The 13,919-nt window shown below is 44.8% G+C and overlaps 1 protein-coding gene across 2 annotated transcripts in view; it reads right to left on the reverse strand.

Moving 5' to 3' along the window:
- MORC2 (MORC family CW-type zinc finger 2) overlaps window positions 1–9,169 on the reverse strand; it is a 46,562-nt gene extending 37,393 nt beyond the window's left edge. The window contains exons 1-4 of one of the 2 annotated variants that reach the window (XM_080355383.1): window positions 9,028–9,169; window positions 3,984–4,037; window positions 2,467–2,501; window positions 1,484–1,552 (exon numbers count right to left, since the gene is read on the reverse strand). In XM_080355383.1, the coding sequence (XP_080211509.1) occupies window positions 1,484–1,552; window positions 2,467–2,501; window positions 3,984–4,037; window positions 9,028–9,095 (226 nt within the window). In that variant the 5' untranslated portion in view covers window positions 9,096–9,169. Of the gene's footprint in view, window positions 1–1,483; window positions 1,553–2,466; window positions 2,502–3,953; window positions 4,038–9,027 lie in introns of both variants that reach the window. The other variant, XM_080355382.1, reaches the window with a different exon arrangement.
- Between the last annotated feature and the right edge of the window lie 4,750 nt (window positions 9,170–13,919).

Raw genomic sequence — 13,919 nt, forward strand, 5'->3', positions numbered from 1 at the left:
GCCTTCAAGATGTCTTTAAAACTGCTAGATCCTGCATTATGAGAAATTAAAATGCTAAGCCCTACACCCAGGGACAGAAACAGAGAGAGGCCCACATAGGAAGTTAGAATAACAGACTCTCCCCAGACACTTTTGTCCATGTTGACAGGCACGCAGAGCAGCAAATTGAATTTCTACCTGGCTGCCCTCAGTCAAGTGACTTTCAAATGCATATCAAGTTTACTATGACCATCCAGCATTGAAGCCATGAAGATGTCATCACTAGAGCTAGACTCTGCATCAAAACAATACACCTCAGATCACTGAAAATTAAGAAGGGCTTTTTTGAAAACACTAAACAAAGTTACATATCAATTTTACATCCTGAAATGCAATGCCCTGGAAAGAGGCAAAGATATCTTCACAGCCTATTTACAAACAAATAAAAGCTTTTTTTTCAGACACAAAAGGAACCGCACTTGGATGCAAGCATGAAGACAGTCAAAGGACACCAATTATATGGTATTTGCCACATATGATGTATGAGAAATACCACTACAATTCCCAGTATCTGCCAAACTCCTCTACAGAGTATCTCATACTACCAAGGTCAAGATAAAATCCTTTAAGATTTAGCAAAAAGATCGGTCAAAAAAACCAACTTAATACTTAGCTAATACTTAGCTAATACAAAACCAAATGCTACATATCACAAGGAGATCTTAAAGTACTGAGGGATCAGAACAAAAATGTTTGTCAATGCTCATTTACCAAATTCCTCCACCTTCTCCAAAACCTTCCAATTTAGCCCAACTTTCTGCTCAGTGCAAAGCTCCTCACAGGAGGATTTCACCATCTTCAAGACACAAAGAAGGTGGTGTGGGTTGACAGTGGTGTTCTCTAATGTTAAAGCAAAGCAAGAAGGCTTTTCTCCTGCTAGACCCAACACAGATTTACATCAACTCGTATGACAAGGCAGAAGGGCCTTTGTTACATTCTTCTCATACTCGTAAGATTTCCTATCGCCTTTCCTAATCTCAGTCACAATGCCAATGATGAAACAAAGGCAAAATACTTTCAAAACTAAGCTTTCTATTTCTGCCATGGCACGCTTTCTTGTTAGAGCTGAGATACACCAACAGTTTGGCAGCCTCTACCGAGGAGAAGAGTTATGCCCATCAAAGCTTGTGCTCATAACCCTTCTGGCTACGCTGTTCTCCCTCCAGCCCCAAGGCTAGCTTTGATGTGCTGGAAAAAACACAGGCCATGCTGACTCAACTCTGTAATGCAGCAGACCAATTTTCTTTTGGTCAGATTAGTTTTCTGCAACTGAAAAGGTGAACGGTTTGATATACGACACAATGCAAAAGAGCCCGTGCAGAGGCGGGAACACATATCCAGGCAGGGAACATGCTCTTTTCAGCAGAACCAAACTGTTCATTCAGCTTAAGCCATAACACGAAACTTCAGCTTGAACATGCAAGTGTAACTTCCTGTCACTTACTTGAATCCATTCCTGTTCCATCATCCAAAAAACACAGCATGAATCCACCTCGTAGCTCTTCCCGTGGTTCTACAAGAGAAGAGTTATTCAGTACTCTCACAAGCAAAAGTTAAAAGTTCCATAAAATGGAAGGAGTGTTCACAACAGAAATACCCCAATAAACAGGACTTTCACAACCCCAATACGCCAAAGCTGTAGGAAAGAACACCAAATTTTTGTTACAGAATTACTAAGAACTTCTCCTGCACTTTAAACTCTATTTAAATATATGCTACAAGAGTATATTGTAAAAACAGGTTTCTTAAGCATCCAGTATAAACAGCTACTCACTATACCCGACCTCAGCTGTAGGCTGATCTAAGAGCTTGCCTGAGATTTTTGTAAAGGTACTACTTTTAGAAATATAACAGACACTGAGGTATAGGACAAAGAGTAGAATCGTAGAATTATTTAAGTTGGAAAAGATCCTGAAGATCACTGAGTCCAACCGTCAACCTAACACTGCCGAGTCCACCACTCAACCATGTCCCAAAGCATCACATCTACATATCTTCTTAAACACCTCCGGGACGGCTACTCAACCGCTTCCCTGGGCAGCCTGTTCCAACACTTGACAGCCTTTTTGGTGAAGAAATTTTTCCCAATATACAATTTAAACCTCCCCTGGCACCACCTGAGGCCATTTCTTCTCATCCTATCACTTGTTACTTGGGAGAAGAGACTGACACCCATCTCACTACAACCTCAGCTGCTCTCGTAAGACTTGCTCTCTAAACCCTCCACCAGTTTTGTTCTTCTTCTTTGGACATGCTCCAGCACCTCCCTGGCTTTTTCTTGTGATGAGGGGCCCAAAACTGAACACAGTAATGGGCATAAACACCCTCACTCTTATTCTACCAGGCACAACACACGTTTGCAGCCTAAATCCAAGTTAACTACTGACTTAACTGCTGACATGCAAGGAAGCAGCAGGAGTGACTTACCAGTATAAATGTCTATTCTTGTGGCATCTGCATCTCTACAAAGCAATAAAACCACAATCAGTATTCAAATGTCAAATAGAAATTAAGCTAAAAATCCAGGCACATGTAATAAGTTCCAAAATGAACCGGCTGCTCGGATCGAAGTCCACAAAGGCCCCACAGTCAGCACTAACAAGTTAAAAGACACATTGTTCTATTACACTTTTTGCCTACTTGAACCCAAACTCCAGCACAAGACACTGCTGCCACACAACTAAAACTAGTTACAGTGAACACCACTGGATGGCTAACAAAAGTCATGTTAAGGAGAGGAGGAGCGGGAATCAAATAAGCACACACTTCCGAGCTCCCTCCTATATGAAACAAACAACAGCTATGTTTTTTTCTGTCAAGCTACCTATGAAAAGTTTAGTAACTCCATATAAAACTCCATCCAAAAACATTCGTGGTTGTCATAGGAAACTGTGTCATTAAAAGATCATTTAAGTAAGGCCTTTCATCTACTGTGCATCCTCCTCTGTATTTGGAAAAGCAGCACATGCAGCACTACCGCACTCTTCTTAAAACCATTTTTTTTCATGTAGACCCATCACATACCCTTGATTGGCTGATCAGAAGAATGCAGTTGTAATGCTGTAATAAAATTCCACTTCCTAAACACTGAAGTCACTTTGTCTTGCCTTCACAACTCCAGCCAGGTACAGCTGCCTCCTGCCCAGGCAGCCAACCTCTCTTTTTGCCAGAGGAGGAACCAAGAGATTATCTCAAAGACACTACATTGAACTATGTTGTAGCAAAAGTGAAAAGGGGGACAGTGTGCACACACACAGCTGATTCCCTACAGAGAATTTCTCCTACACAGAAATCTACCGGTTTCAGCTCCTTAAATTACAACCTGCATACTGTGATAATTCATACTTGATAGAAAACTATCTCAAAATATTTCCACATCAGAATAGTTTGTGAAGCTCAAGAGGTATGAATGCAAGGCTTGAGATGCAGCTATAGCCCAGATTCCCAAATGCAAACATGAGGAACGTGGCCTAAAACCTGCAATTTCCAAATACTAAGTCTCAAGTGTCACAATTCCTCTAACTGTTCTTGCTTTATTTTTCAACATCCAGCTTCTATTTTCATCCTATCACCATGCTTGATACTAAGAGTCAAGGATTATCTAAGTATCTTAAGAGTTCCAGCTGTAATAATTATTATTTTACCAGTTTCTCTCAACCTTAAATCTACCTTCTGTGTTCTAACTATTTCCTCTCCAATCTGAGTTGTTCTATGATTCACTCAAACTTACCTTTTCAGGAATAACTTTTTTTTCTTTTTTTAAGAAGTTAGATGTGTTGGTATAAGAGGAGCAAGGGAAATACTAATACTAAACTACAGTGAAGTCTTCTATTTTGTATTTTTTAGAAAGTCTACTAGAAGTGAAAATTGCTCAAGATGAATATACAGGCTAAGTAAATCTTAACTGAATTTACCTTGGGAATTCAGCAGTCTCAGGTACATACCTGGCATTATCTACAAGTTCAGCAAGGGCACCAAACAAGAACTCATGGGTAGTTCTGCAACAAAACACAGAACCAACAGGGTTACACTGACACTTAAAAAGATAGATCTTTAAATAAACGAGAATCTCAACCACATTTCAAACAAATCCAGGTGTATATCTACAATACCATCATCTGCCGCTGGCAGCAGATTAGAAACGTGCATTTTCCTGTTTTACAGAGGCAGACAGCCAGGCTGCCGCAGGGAGGGGCTGATCCAACAGACGGCTGGTCACTATGGTCTAAAATACATTGCATGGACACAAGAGAGAAAACTATTGACCTAATGAACGAAGCTATAAATGAGTCAACAATTAATAGGAATCCTTATTTTTTCACCACAATGCCAGGTCTTTTCATGGCAGCTAAACACTGCCCGTATGTAAACCATGGGCAAATGAGGATTATGCATTAAGGTCCATCTCCTCCATGCAGATATTCACTTTGTTATGTCTGACAGGAAGAAGCTTCCAGATTCTCAGGCAATAGCTGCAACTCTTCCTAATGCAGAGAAAGACGGTCTTCTGCCAGCCCTGTACCACACCAACAGGTAAGCAAACAGAAGGTGATACTAATTCATCTTTTCAGCTTTTGAAGAACAGATACACTGGTATTTCCCACGCATGAAATACATAGCTGTCCATGACACTAATATTCACAAAATGAACTTTCATATTCATCTTCAATGTCATGACATCTAACCCACCAAAGCCGCTCAAATCAGAGGAAAAACACATCAGCTTTCAGAGTTACCACTAGAACCACAAGAATGGAGATCCCCATCTCTGCAAGCTCCCACTTGCCCATGCAGAGGCAAGAGACAGAAGGGAATGGTCTTGAAGACAATCTTCCCAATCAGAAAGTGTCCACAGAAGCTCAAACTCAGTATTCTTCCCTTTGAGCAGGATTTCCTGTGCACAGATCTCAATTCAGCTCCACAAATCAACATCCCAGAAGTTTATTTAGGAAGTTACCCATATCAGGAAAAACCCATAAGCAAATAAATGCTTTAGCACTAGCAGCTATGCTTCGTTAGCAGATTTTATTCTACAATTTAAAGAATGCTTCAAACGAAGGAAAAGATGGAAATATATACAGGGACTTCCAAAGAAAGAAGTTGGCACAAAATAGCTGAAAATGTAGCTGTAGTTGATAGGAGAGACAAGAGAAAAGACAATTTCCACACAGCCTGACACCGTACTCAACTTGAACCTCTATCAGAACTGGAATCTCTTGTGCTGACACAACCAAAGTGAAACCTTCCTACAAGAAAGTGAAATCCACTCCAGGTATTTATCACTAACAAAAATTCATATACACTATAAATATCTCACATGCAGCATATTAAGCTCAACACTTAGAATTATCTTGTCATTACGCCATTAAAGTCACATGAAGTGCTTTGGCCTGATTGAATCAACTCAGCATTAACAAACACCATGGTCTTGCCATACAGTCAAAAGTGCCTGAAATACTTAATATCCACCATTATCAACCGGTGACAATTTCCCACCACGTGCCAGAAAAATCTTGGTATTGTTTTATGTGCAACACCCATTTAAAAAACAAGCAGCAAGCTGTTGGTGAAATGGAGTCAGAGCTTGCACATAACAGGCATTGTCAGAGGTTCAGTAACCTACATCAGTCAGAGCACCTGAAGCACAACTACTACTGGAAGTGTTACCAGAACCTGAAGGCTCAGTGACAACTTATACTGGAAGAAACAAGCTGGCTTGGACCTCCCCACAACCTCCAATGCTCATCCGAGACAGCTCCATGCAGGAGTGCAGGCTTGATGAGGAACGGAACACAAAAGGCCATTACTGCCAATTTACCAAAATGTGGGTTACAAAAGGTCAAGTCAGATGACTCCGTAGAACACGACTGATTTCAAACACCTCTACAAACAACCATTTGGAGTAACATCTCAAGGGAAGAAAAGCTTATTTTGTGAGCAGTTCTCAGAGATCACCCCTGTCTGAACCCAGCTGGACTCCTGATCCTGCATAGTCAGACAAGTACATAATTGCTAACGAAAGACATAAGACTTTATTTTTGTTCTGAATGAGGCCACATCTGGGAAAGTGTTTAAGTTTGGCATCTGTGTCAGGAATAAGAGCTATCTGCTCAGTACTGAGAGTACTGAGAGTACTCAGTACTCCATCTCATGCCAGAACAGAAAACATACACAAGAAGAAAAGGGAGCTTGGGGAGTGAAGAGATGTCGTTGGTCTGTTATTACTAGTATTCTTCAAGCCATTTTGAAGTCTTTCTACTTGAGGGAACTTCTTCCACTCCAGCTGTTTTCAACAAGACAATTCTAGTTACAGAAAAAGCTCAAGTTCAATCACAAGCTAAATCCTTCCATTAGAAGACAATTTTAGCTGTTAACGTTTTAACAAACTCCTTCAATTTTGCTCAAAATACACAAAAACAAGTTGTGTGGGCTCAGGAGTGGTTTTGTGATCACCTCAATGAACAGCTTTGGAAGTATCCTAAAGCAGCAGAATTTAATTTTGAAAGAAAACCAATGCAAAGGGGCAGGTAGCTCTGGGAAGTAACAAAAACAATACACAGGTAATTTTCACAAGTTTATGCACAGTGATTTTCATTCTAGGATCTAAAAGAACTTTCACATAGAATCACAGATGGTTTGTATTGAAGGGACCTTCCCAGCTACCCCAGTGCCCCCCCTGCCATGAGGAGGGACATCTTCACCAGCTCAGGTTGCACAGAGCCCTGTCCAGCCTGGCCTGGGATGCCTCCAGGGATGGTCCATCCACCACCTCTCTGTCCAACCTGGGCCTGAATCTCCCCTCTTTTAGTTTAAAACCCTTACCCCTTGTCCTATTGCTACAGGCCCTACTAAAATGTCTGTCCCCAGTCAACTATTCATCAGGAAAAGCACCTGGAAAGCTTGGAAAAGCACAGCAGTACTTTTATTTAAAAAGTATGGCAACTGAAGTGATTCAGGTACATGCTGTGAAACTTGCCATCAGACATGGAAGCATTAAGAAGCTATTGAAAAGATCTGCTGCAAGTCCTCAAGTTCAGGGACTGGAAAATCTGGCTTCTGTAAGGCACTTCAGACTGAATACTCTGCGTTAGACATACTAAAACTTTTCCTAGAAAACACCTTAGAGAAAAAAAGAAAAAAAAGCAATGGTTTCCTTCTGTGCCTCAACAGTTAGATGGCTGATTGTTAACTGCAGTTTAAAGAACTTCTACCTCCATGACTATGACAGCATCTTTTAGCTATGAAATTAAATTTATCTGAGATGGTGTGGCTTTCCTCAGCAAGAGAGAATAGTCCAAAAGACAAGAGTCTCCATTATCAAGAGCCCTGTGCTGGTCTTGCTTTGGTTTTGGGTTTTTTTCCTCAATTTTTTTCTTGGGGAGCAGGAGGGTTTTTTATTTGTCATGAGTTTTGTTTGGTTTTGTTGTGTTTTGTTTTTTCCTTTAAAATATTACTTCCATTGTTTCCATTCCCATTCTTAGGAAAGCATTTGGCTTATGCACTGATCCCCATAATCTCAAAAGGCTCTTCACTCATGATGGATGAAAAGCGTGGGCTTATTCATACGCATTAGCTTCCATCTCCTCCTAACAAATTTGTAATGCAGTTACGCATTGCAGACACATAGCACACCAAAAGTGAACCAGCAGCATAAGCAGAACAGAAAGTACAGTGGCAACATGAAGCAGCTTTAACATTTGATACTTCAGGGCAGTAACAACACATCAGCCTTTTCTGCAGCACAGACATTATCTTCTTATGAAGACTGTTGGAGTTCTGGTGTTGTGCAGGCAAACACAAGCTGCTGACAGAGCTCTGCCGTGGAGTCTTCTAATCCATAATGTTTGTTTTCTGCAGCTGGATATGAGAATTTCACAAAACAGTGACAGCACCAGGAAGATGGCTCAGTATTTGTCCATGGTCTTCAGGTGTCAGACTCTTGACTCCACATGCAACTGCTTCCAGCCAATCCCCAGAGCGAAGCCACAGGACATGGACCCCAAGGTGATACCATGTTGTTTCTTCTCCTGTGCAAAACCCATTACTTTCCTGATCCTGAAAAGAAATGGATCATAATGCTCTTGGCATATGCCAGTGAGATTCTTCCTAGTTGCTCTTGCAGATGTATCTTGTGTTACCAACAAAAGCAGTTGGATCTACTTTGAAATTAAGTTGCCCATATTTCTATGCCTCAGAAGTCTTTGCTGCAGACCACTCTGGTCCTTTGCTCTAAGCTCAACTTCGGACAGTGCAAACAGAAAGTGAAAAGGTAAGCCTGCACTTTATTTCTTCTTCTATTGATGGTAACAGTAAGAGTGAACTCTTCCACAAAATGTTAGAAGAAAATCTAACACCAGTGACCAGCTGATCAACACGATGAAATGCCAATTGTGGTTCACATTGTTCGTCCAGGGCAGCTCAGCAAGAACAAGTTTTTCTTTAAACTCTTCTGAACTGGCACTCCAAGGCTCACATGCAGCAGGCAGGTCTCCGATGCTAAGCACCATTTCCTGGCGGCGCTTCCCGTTTTCTAGACACGCACTCAGAAGTCAGCCATTTTAAAGAAGAACTTCGTCTCTTCTCAGGATATTTTATTTTGGGGGATTCACCATTAACAGGCAAAAGCCACAGCAGCTTCGAAAAGCTGATCAGAAGAATGCCATATTCCTGCTTGAAATATTCCTGCATAAAACATTCAGGTACAGATGAAACTAGATGCCACGGACGGATGACAACGAGCACACGCGCTTCTCCAGAGCGACGCGGCCGGAGGGCCCGGCTGCCCGCTCCCGGGACCCCTGGCCGCTGCTCCGCACGCACCGTTATCCTGCGACCGCAGCCCCGCCCGGGCGGGTCCGGCCGCCGGCAGCGGCGCACGAGGCGCCCGGGACTCGCCGGCTGTCTCCGCCGGGGGCAGCTCTGCCCGCCACGCCGGCGGGTCCGCGGGCACAAGGAGGCCGCCCCGCCGCAGCCCCGCCCGGTACTCACGAGTTGGTGTGCAGGTACTCAAAGGTGAGCTGGGCCCGGTTCAGGCTGCTGTAATTGGCCAAGGCCATGGCGGCGGCGACCGGGCCCGAGCCGCGCTCCGCGTCCGCCGGCGGGCCCGCGCGCCTCGAAGCCTCCCCGCCCAGCGGCCGGCGCCGCGCACGGCGCCCCCGCCGGTCCCGCTGCCGCCGCCGGGCACCTCCCCCCCCCCCCCCCGCCCCGCTTTGTCTGCCCGCGATCGCAGTCGCGCTCGGTCGCCGCCGTCGCCCCCGCCCGGCCGGGCGGGGCCAAACCGCCCACCGCCCATTGGGCGGGCTGCGGCACGTGACGGGGCAGCCATGGGGCGCGCCGCTGCGGCCTCTGCGGCGCGTGACGGGCGCGCTCGGTGGCAGCGGGTGAGTGCGGCGCGCGCGGGCCCCGCGTCAGCGCCACCGCGAGACCCCCGACCCCCCCGCGGCCTCCGCCGGGAGCCGCACGCGCCAGCGCCACGGGAGCCGCCGCGGCCGCGCGGGGGCGCGAGCAGCGTCCGGGGAAGCGGGGGGGGCGGGGGCCCCGCGGGCGGGCGGGCGGGGGCGGCCGCGGGAGCGCGGCCCGGCGGGAGCGCCCGCGGGACATCTCGGGCGTCAGGACGGAGCGGGACGAGTCGCGGGGCCGCCGCGCCGGCGGGGGACGCAGGTGGATGCAGAGGCCCCGCGGTGACAGCCGGCGACACCCAGCCTGCGGGCACACGGCCGCTGGTGTCTGCAGCAGCGGGGAAGTCACTGAGGAGATGGGGCTGAACGTGCGCATACTTATTAAAATATATTAGCATAACCATTCATAAATATTCTTGCTTCAGTCCTGTGGCTCCGATGCATCTTGGAATTCAAAGAGACTGAGCAAAGCTGGGCTGTCCTTGTGTGCTGCACACACCGTGTCCCCCTCGGAACAACAGCCTGAACCCCGGAATCCTGAAGACCAGAAATACTTTGCTGAACAGTTAAGTTGCCCAGTGGAAAAACAATGAATTATCCTTCTGAAGTGGACTTTAAAACAGAATGGCTGTCTCTTGTGTCTTGGATTATAGGAATCTGAATTAAAGATGCAAAATCTGAAGGAATTCAGCCTGTGCAGCAAGTGATGTGTATCTGAGCTATGCAGTGAAAAGTCTGTTAGTCACAACTGGAGAATGGCTAAAATCCAAGCTTCATATTTGAGTTGCTCGCCTCCCATTTTGTTTGCAATACCTTCTGGTCTGTGTGTTTGTGTTAAATGGGTCCCCAATGCTTCACAAGCCAGAGCTGACCAGTCTGCAGCTTTGACGTGAGCACTTCCCAGCACAGCACTTAGTTCTGCCCGTCTTCAGTTCAACGTGCTCAGGTCTAAAGATTCCTTCAAGCCAGCAAGTCATGTCATTCCAGCTGATGGGGATTGCTCTGTGTGTACCTGTGTGGTTACCAAAAAGTCACTGCATATGCGTGTGCAGTGATTCTTTTAGGCCTTGTCTCTGGAAAGCTGTGCACAGCAGAACGTCAAAGCTGCACGATGGAGTTAGGAAAACTACTGTGTTTAGGTGTCATTAAGTTTGTGACATAAGATAATGTATCTGCTGAGTCTTTTAAAGATTGTAGCATCATCTATTGTGCTCAGCTTTTATTTCATCATATTGCAGTCAATATCAGAAGCAGATGTTCAAAAGCAATATAAGTCCCATCAGTGTAAAGGCAAAGTAACTACACTTATACATCTCCCTAAGGAACGTGAGCCTGTGTGTCTCATCAGCCTTGCCCTCTTTGGCACTCTGGGTATCCCCTCTTTTCCTAACAGGAACTTTGTCTCATTATCTTACGTCCAGTGTTCCTTTCCTGACACGGGAGAGGTTGACAACATCAACAGAGTACTACAGTGCTCCGGAGCAGAGCAGTTGGACACCTTCCTGTTGCTCCTGTGAGAACTGATCTGCCCCTGGGACTGACTGGATGGATGCCAGTCCTTTCCATCTGGCCCTTGGGGAAGACATTGCAGTTCTATTTTATTTGGCTGGTCAGCGACACGAAAATTTAATTCTTACACTTTCCGTGGCCATTCTGAAGTAGGTTTCAGACATGTTTCTGACTCTTGCTCTTTGATGTCTCTTGCCCAAGTCTTGAAAGGATTAAGTCATTGTTCACTGGCCCTCTGAGCTGCCCGATCTTACTCCAAGGAGTAATGAAATGAATTGACCTTTTGCAAAACAGCGTCTGAGCATCTGGATCACACTACAGCTCTACCTTGGGCACAGCAAAGCGACTCTTCGGTGGAAAGCTGCCGGTGGATAGAGGGATTGTACACTCTCTTTCCTTGTACACTGCTTCTGCAAACTGCTGAGTTCCTTGGTGCTTTTGAGATGAAAGTCTTGCACATTCACATTTATGCTCTTTTGGGCAAGTTTTTTATCTTGGAAACTCTCTCTCCAAACTTTGTTTAAACAGTTCTAGATCTCCCTGTTATACTGATCATGACAGGCAACTCCCCCTTTTTTCCCATCTGCTACCAGCACCATTTCCTGAGGTGCTGTTCAGCACCAGGGGCTCTGCAGCCCTCTTATGAGAAGAGGCAGAACATGTCTGGCTTCTGAAGTGTCGTGGGCACCACCCGCTCACCCTTGAGGGGCTGTTGTTGCAGCAGAAAGCAGCAGTTTGGCCTCGTGCATGTAACTTTCCCGATTAATTGTGTATTGCTGGTTTATCCAGCATGTACCTGTGGAGCTTGAGACAAACTGTACTGCTCTTCTTTATCCTGTGGCTGAGTTTCTTATTCTGAAATGATCCCCAAATCCCCTTGTGAAACTAGTCATTTGATTCCACACTGTTCAAATTCTGTGTTTCTAGGTTGTGGAGTGAGAGTTCCCATGCACTACTGTATAGCATTTGCTGGCTCCTTATTCTGGCATCACTTTTAACTAAGCCTCTTTCCACTGGCCATAGCCTGAGGTGGTTGAACAGCATATATGTGTCTTCTGTTCTGAAAATCAGAGATAACTGCTCCTAACACCTGTGTGGGCCTTGAATCAACAGTTATTCTTTGTTTCCCTTGATTTTTATGAAACTAGATTTCAAAGCCAGTACCTAATGGGTGAGTCACTATGGTGGTAAGTACTATATTCTGCACTAGAGCAAGTGCCACGACTGTAGGAAGTGTCTTTTCCACGCTCCTGTGATGTTTCCTGAGTTAACTGCTAGTGGTTTTATTCTGTGTTTATGCACATGAAGAAATGTAAACCTTTGCATTGTATAAAATGCTTTTACTGTCAGAGCGAAATAATCATGATGGGAGGTGGAAAATAAATCTGTGAATGTCACCAGTAATCCTTGGGGACTTAGCAGTCCTTCCTTTATTCTTCCTTATTCTGGAAAAGAAAATGTAACATCCAACACTGCCCCTGGGTACGAGGTCCTCTGTGTATGTTGTGACAGAAGTTGCTGAAGTTCTAGGTCTGTGCTCCTTTTCTAATGAGCATTCAGTTCTGAGATACTTCTTTTAAGAAGTTTGGGTGCAGTTACAGGTCCCAGTAACCTAAGTGGGATCTCTCTCAAAACAGTGTTTTTCTTTGAATGGAGCGTGCCTTTCTAACGCACGAGCTGCATTATTCATCAAAACATTATGCCTTTTCTTGGGCATGAGTTGAATCTTGGGTTGACTCAATACAGTACAAGAATACAAGCCATGAAGTCAAGAATTTAGAAGAATGAAGTGTTTTCCACATAGTTTTTCCTAGTAAGGAGTTCTGTCTTGTGTGACCTGAGCTAAGACCTGTTTCTTGTGTTCATAGTCACGTCTGTCCAGCGTCTCCATCATTCATGTCAAGTAGCAGAGCAATTTGCTGACCAAACTCAAAGAAGTCATGAAGTGGGATCTCTCTTCATGAAAGTATTTTTTTCTCCTCTGTTGGGAGACGTAAATCCTGCCTTTCTCTGGAACAGTCGTTTAATGAGCAGTCAGTGAGGCAATCCTAAAAAGACATTCAGACCAAGATGTTCAGATGCAAGTACCTAAATGTGTACAGCAGGCACTGGCATGAAGGTTCAGAGACCTTTTCTGTAGTGCCAAGTGTCAGCCTCTTGCTTCTTTGTCTGCAGGGAATGTCACACCATGGATTTAAATTCATTATTTTGGCTAGTACCATTCACAATGAGACACTGGCTGTCAGAAATTACTTAGTAAATGAGTTTGCAGGAGAGTGGAAAGGGTAAGAAGAGATGAGAGCAGGGAGACATCTTGACGTGAGAATCAGGAATTTGTCAGCAGAGTGGTGGATGGTTTGGATCCTCCACTACCAGTCAGGCTCCCCCTGTCCTGAGTCCAGCTTTGGCTCATGACTTAAGCAAAGCATGGAATTGACAGACATGAAAAAAATGTAAAATGTCAGTGTGGCATTGCTTCACCACCTTGGGCCTAAGACAGAGAATACTCTGTGTCGTTATGAGGATGACGTGCAGAAGAGCCCACAAGAAGCCAGTAGAAGAGGAGCGATGGTGTCATCTTAAAAGAATTTAGCTGACAAACTTGGAAAAGTTACAAATGGCATGAAATGGCATTTATCAGATATTTACAGTGTGGTCTAGGTTGGATGGTTTTCCACAGGGATGCTGAAAAGGACCCAAGCCTCAAGGCTTCCTTCTTTTAAAGCTGTGATTGCATGATGGATTTGGTCACCTCTGCCAACACGAGAAGGTGTGCAGACTTCTTGACAAGGTGACTAACTAGCAGATTTTTTTTTTTTTCTGTGAGCAAATAGTTTTCTCTGTCTTATTATTTTAAATGTGTGAACTATGTTACCTGTGGGGTCTTGTTCAGTTCAGAGGGTCTTTTCAAGCCAGCCTGGTGAATGTGCCTAGCATGGGCAGCTCAAGTAATTTCAGTTGGCAAATTTGCAA

Source organism: Nesoenas mayeri, assembly GCF_963082525.1.
Source record: "Nesoenas mayeri genome assembly, chromosome: 17".
Taxonomy (NCBI): Eukaryota; Metazoa; Chordata; class Aves; order Columbiformes; family Columbidae; genus Nesoenas; species Nesoenas mayeri.